The 6,310-nt window shown below is 48.1% G+C and overlaps 1 protein-coding gene across 2 annotated transcripts in view; it reads right to left on the bottom strand.

Moving 5' to 3' along the window:
• Positions 1-436: 436 nt before the first annotated feature.
• Positions 437-6,310, bottom strand: part of GPRIN3 (GPRIN family member 3) — a 29,739-nt gene continuing 23,865 nt past the window's right edge. For both annotated transcript variants that reach the window (XM_058803932.1, XM_058803933.1), the window contains exon 2: positions 437-4,174. In XM_058803932.1, the coding sequence (XP_058659915.1) occupies positions 1,716-4,082 (2,367 nt within the window). In that variant the 5' untranslated portion in view covers positions 4,083-4,174 and the 3' untranslated portion in view covers positions 437-1,715. The remainder of the gene's footprint in view (positions 4,175-6,310) is intronic.

Here is a 6,310-nt window from a genome sequence, read left to right as displayed (position 1 = left end):
CCTAAATAACTGGGGACCACTTCAGGTTCACTTCACAAAAAAAAAAAAAAAAAGACACTAATACTCATTTATATGTTGTAAACCTGTAAGATTTAGAGTAAATTGTAAGAGTAAGATCTACAGAGTAAGTCAGGTATGTGGTACTAGAGACAGAAATAAATTATCATCATGATTCATGAAAAATCTTTAATGGACTAAAAGTATCTCCTATTTAACTCTAGTACTCTGCAAGATTACAATATCCAAATCATCAGTGCTTTGCAGGATTGATAACTACATTTTCTACAAACTGCAGGAGTTCCCCAGCCTCCCATAATGAACTCTAGTGGACAAAATACAAAGCTACTGGGAAACATATTTCCCAAGTAGAAAACTATTATTGAGAAATGAGACCAACATATATTTGAGACATTAGTGTATATCATACTTCTGGAGAAACAGTCACTAAGCTACCTTTTATTAGCAGTTTCTATAACTAAGTTCAGAAATACAGCAAAGATTGTCTCAAGATTTCAGTACTGCTGCAAATTTTTCAAGTTAACAGTATAATGGTTCATAATATAGAGTGTAGGTAAAACAAAATAACACATAGCCTAAATAAATGGTATTTGGGTTATGAAAGGCAGCAAGGAAAGCACCAAAATACTGAAAAAACCAGTAGAGTTGGCTAAGGACTTAAAAGGGAAAAAAAAATCATCAGTGTAACACACTAGACATAGAGGCTCATGGATCCCAATGCACAGGAAAGCCTGCTGCTATGGGAAAACATTACTGTGCATCTCTGGAGAGAGAAGAAAGATCCACATCACTTTAAAGAGTGCCTTAGAACAGAGGTGCTCAGTGCCACAGGAGGCTGGGAGCAGGGGCTGCCCACCACACCTGGAGGCAGAACAGCTCCCTGCCTTTTAAAGACCTGGCAGGAGTACCAGAGAAAGGGTGGGCACCATCCTGCTGGGTGCAGGTCCATCGACCGATGCGCTCTCCAGTGCCTCGATGGCTCACACCGCAAGAGTGGCCACTGCAGGGCACACAAAGCATCTGTCTCACCTCCCCTTCTGGCCATCAACATCCCACAGACTTAGCTTCTCCCAAAGAGAGAATCCTTCAGTCTTGATCCTCATTCTTTGCCTGGTTCTGCATTTCAACAGGAGGGGAAGACCGGGCTCCCTGGGGCTCACTGAGACTGGTGGCCCACAGTATCAGCAAAGTGAGGCTGCTCAGTGATCAATGTCCATAGCCTGTTCATGGACTGCCTCAGCACAGGTAACTTACAAACCAGGAAAGCTGTCTTGTGTTAGGTCTTTACAGCTGTTGAACCTTAATTCCACCTCCCTCAGCTTCCCTCAGTCCACCCCTTTGAGTAAGACCTCATAATGCACATAAATAAATTCCCATAATTCTGACAATCTCTCTGCTTCCTGCTTTATCAGAAGGTGCTGCTGTCCCTGCAGCAAGGTGGCAATTGAAATTTGTGCTTTTGCTAAGTGCCTAACTTTTCATCTGACAGCAGTCAAGATTGGGGCATAACGTGGAAATACACCAGCTGTGACAATAATAATAACAATGGCAGGATGGAGCATGTGGCTAGTCAGAAAACAAAGGGAAAATATTTTCCACTGTTGCATCACAACCCCAATTACACAACCAAACAGCAGGACTTGAGGGCAGGGATTCTCTCCACCACCACAGGTATTTAGGCACCCCTGCAAACCATGTCAGTCTAACACAGAGGAAGGAGCAGGTCGGATGCAGCAATTAGGACGCCTAAAATTCTGCAGCATGGACTGGAACACGTTGTGCTGCCTCCCTTTTAGTTTTTTATTTGAGGATGTATCTGAGGAAATGGATTTCCGGGTCTGACTGTTCTGGGCCCGGATCAGTTTCTCGTGTTCCCGTATTTGTCTCTGTAAGTGGTTCTGGATGGCAATTCCCAGGGATTCTGGATCGAGGGAAGCACCATAAACCTCCCACGTCATTCCTTGCTCATCCCAAACAACATCCCTGACGTGTTTGGACTGCTTCACCTGTACTTTGGCCTCCATGGCTGGGGTGGAATGCTTTTTGTTCTCCCCCAGGTTTGGCACAGCCTGAGAGGAAGCAGCAGGAATCACTGCAGTGTGGAGATCGTGTCCGGACTGCCTGGCCTGGAGGCCCTGCTGCTGGGGAGCTGCCGATGCTGCCACGGGAGGGGCAAGACTTGCAGGACCCACACTCAGCTCAGGTGTCAGTCCTGCCTGCAGGTTCTGGCCACCAGCCACCTGAGACTGGCCACTGTCTCCATGGCCTCTGCTCTCCTTCTCATCCTGTGGGCACACCTTGGCACGGACAGCGGCAGGCTGGCTGCCAACACTCAGCCCTCCTTTAGGATCAAGCACCACCAAGTTTTCTTCCTTTGGTTTTACCACAGATTGATTAGGACGGGCCTGCCCTTGACTCCCACCCTTGCTTTGCACAGGCTTTTGCTCAGAGCTGCCCAGGACCTCCTTCTGCTTGGCTTCACTGTCCTTGCCAGAGAGTAAAGGTGACCGGCTGCTTCCTGCATGAGGGATGACACCTTGCACATTGTTCTGGGTTCCTGGAACAGCATCAGTGCAAGTGGTGCTTGGCTCACCAGCACCACTCCCAGACTGTGGTGCAGTTTTATTACTGGAGTCAACTCCAGGCTGCTCAGCTGGGATGGGCTTTGGGGGGACTGGAGCATCCTTTGGCAGCTGAGCTGCATCCTTGACATCACGAGCTGCACTGCTCATTTCAGCATTACCCACAGATGTTCCTTGAGAGGTAACAGCTGCAGGGGAGCAAGGGAGAACTGGTTTCATGTTATCTGCTGATACTGGAGATGTCACGTCAGATGGGACCCCAGGCTGGGTTTGGGCTGAAGCAGTCACAGCCACAACAGTCGATTTTGATGTGATACCAGGAGAACATGGAGACTTTTGTTGTGAGGATAAACTATCAGTAAGTGCAGTGTGGCTCAGCCCCATACCTCCTTGGTAAATTATGTGCAGTTCTTCCTTCTCCTCTGGAGGAGGATTCCCTTTTAAGAAGGCAGCAAAGATGCTGGGACTGGTGGAAGCTGATTTGCTCTCCACAGTAGCCACGGCCTGAACCTCAGCATCTCGCCATGTCCTGCTTACAGCTTCCTGAGCACAAGGGCTGCTCTCTGGCTGAGCTGTCATTGTACCTGTTTCTCTGAATTTGGAGAGCTGGGTGGGGTTTGGACTCCCAGGTGTGGGGCCCAGGTTATGTACAGGATGGGGACTCCCATGGCCAGACTGGGCTGGTGCCTCGCTGCTCTGCACTGCTTCAGTTTTATCTGGGGGATGCAACTGCAGCATGTCTGCAGTCCCACCCTTTGCCTCCAGACTGGTTTGAGAGTCTCTCCCCAGGTCAGCTTCGGTTTGCCCTGCTGCCAGGACTGACTGACACACAGCAGAACCATTTTCCTCTGCCTCCTTGTCTTTTTCCCCTCTTTGCAGAAGGTTGGCCTGAGAAGTATGACAGAATTGATTAACCCCGACAGGATCACCTGGGGAAGAATAATTTAACACTTCAAGCGCTGGCTGATCATCAGTTCCTTGAGGTTTCAGGGCAGAGTCATCAATCTGTGTCAGGGAGCTCGTTTTGGCCTGGCTGCCTTGCACGAACTGCCGGGAGCTCTGGGGGGCTGGCATCATCTCTGGCCCCTGCCCCGCCGAGAGGGCTCCTGTGGCACCAAGGGCTGGCACTGCCGGTGCTGGGATGCCCGCTGGCTGGGAACAACCAGCAGGCCTTACATCTGCAGGGTGCCCCTCTGCAGTTGTGCTGGCCAGCCTGGGAGAAAAGGCTTCCTGCTGGCTGGCATCATCTGTGTGGCACTGCTCACACCTCTGTGGGCTGGCAGCACCTGTGCAGCTCAGGTCGAAGATGCAAACCCCAGCTGAGCCGGACGGCGCGCACGGGAAACCATTGCTGGCCCTCTCAGCACTGGGGGCCTGAGGCTGGGGCTTGGCAGGCTGCAGGTCTCCCAGGTGCTCCTCCTCTGCAGAAGCTGAGAGCAGGGAAAGCTTGGCAGATCTCAGAGGGTCTGGTACAGTCCCCATGGACTGTCTTCAAGATGCTGTTTGTCCTCAGCTTCTCCTTGGAGTTTTCTCGCTGGGCAGGCTGTCGATGACAGGCTTCCTGTGAAGCTAATCTGTTAATGAAACAAACACAGCGTTAGCAACCGTCAGATTCAAGAAAAGTATCCAGAACTAATTGATTTTACAGTGTGAGAAGAAATACTTGCAGGCAGTGGGGGAAGTGAAGCACCCAATTCTGCCTGAAAGTCACAAAAACGACACAGATTTCAAGGACCTCCCAATTGTCAGATCAGGATGGAGAAAACAATACTAGGGACAAAGCAACAACAGCTCCTGTGCTGTTGATACATTAATGAAAACACTGACATGCCAAGAGGAAGGGAAAAAAAGGAAATAGGAAATTAAAGAAGAGGTACAGACGTTGCAGGGAAGTTTGAGTCACAAAATAAAATCCCAGTGATAATATTCTCTAGCAAGCCACCTGTGGAAGGAAATGCCCATGTGAAGAACAGATCCCTAGGTTTGAGCAGATTCCACATCTTCAGTGAGCACCAGTTCTCCCTTTTTCTCAAGGATAGCCTTTCTAGCTCCACTGCCAACAAGGACAGGGTCACAGGGGGCAAGAGATCAATTCAGACTAATGGGATGAACGGAAACCTCACTGGTTAAAGGAATGTGAAGGGATCACAACCTGCTGGGTGATGCAGACAGAAACCAAGAGGAGGTACTGCCCACTGTTGTGGTGTTGTGAGGGCCCCAGGACGAGGTGAGAGATGAGAATTTGACTCCATGTTCTCAGAAGGCTGACTTATGATATTATATTATTTTAAAAGAAATGATATACTAAAACTATTCTGAAGAAAGAGAAGGGATACATCAGAAGGCTATAAAGGAGTGAATAATAAAAACCCGTGACTGATCAGAGTCCTGACACAGCTGGACTGGGATTGGTCATTAATTAAAGACAATTCACATGCTGGGTAAACAATTTTGCAAATCACATTCCAAAGCAGCAAAACAGGAAGAATCTGAGGCTTCCCAGCTTCCCAGGAGAAGAAATCCTGGTGAAGGGATTTTTCAGAAAATATCATGGTGACACTGCACCCCAGGGCTGTGCACATTCTCACTGCTGACACATTGAGAGCCTTTGAAATAATTACAAGGAAGCCAGCTTGATTAACAAATGGGGGTACAGATGACCTAGAAATCAACTTACAGGTAAGTGGTATGAAATTGAAAGGGGAACATTGCAGCACTGCAGAACAGGAGGGGTTCATGCCATACCCAGGGAAATGTGGGGGAGGGATTTTAAGCAGGTAGAACAGAGTAATCCAGGTTGGAATCATGACAGGACTGCAGAGAAACCATCTCTTCAAACTGGAGGTGATCTCCAAATGTATTTGCTGGCTTTCCAAAGGGCTTAGCCTGGACACTGCTAGAGATCAAGGATGGGATCCATGTCAGCAGAGTGGTGATGGCCAGGGATAAAATCCCACCCCACTCTTCTTTTAAGCTTCAGGCTATCTGTGCTTGTTTAAAAAGCTTTCACTGGCTTATGCTGCCAGCAAAACAGGTCTGAGAGCTGGGAGACACTCAAGTTTTGTTAACCTGATGACAAGAACATTGCTGTACCTGTTTGTGTGCCCCTGTCTCTGCAGGCACACAGCAGGATCTCCCTTGCTACATTACTAGGGAGATGATGCTGGAAGCAGTGGAGCTGTCACTCAGCTCTTCCAGACCCTCCCTACCCACTAGCAAAACCAACAAAATTTCTCTCCAGAAAAATCTCTACTTTCCTTTTCTCAGCCTGGATGGCAGTGGTGTGAATTCCTTAGTTTCTCTAAAATCAATCCCAAATTTCAGCACCTTAGGATACTTTAAAAGAGCAACAGGAGAAAAATGCTCAATGAAGGAAAATTTTAGAAAATACAGCCAGTCAATTGTTTTTCTAAGAAAAAGAAAGTGCTGCAACTTATTACTTATTCATTAAGCTTTCTGTCTTCCAGGTATTAAAAATTTATTACTTTTATACTGCCTCTTTGGGCTTCATCCAACCACAGAGATACAGGCTCCTAGGCTAAGCCAGCCCTGAGAAACTGTAATCCTGCCCCTGAAGGATCCCAAATTCCTTAGCTGCACTCTGTGACAGCAGCCCAGCATCACCCCACGATGGCTTTCCAGGAGGCCCAAGGATCACCAAGCTTTCTGGGAAGTACTGAGTATGTAAACCAGGCTGCAAACCAATGGAA

Source organism: Ammospiza caudacuta, chromosome 4, assembly GCF_027887145.1.
Source record: "Ammospiza caudacuta isolate bAmmCau1 chromosome 4, bAmmCau1.pri, whole genome shotgun sequence".
Taxonomy (NCBI): domain Eukaryota; kingdom Metazoa; phylum Chordata; class Aves; order Passeriformes; family Passerellidae; genus Ammospiza; species Ammospiza caudacuta.
This window is presented reverse-complemented; position numbering and strand designations above follow the sequence as displayed.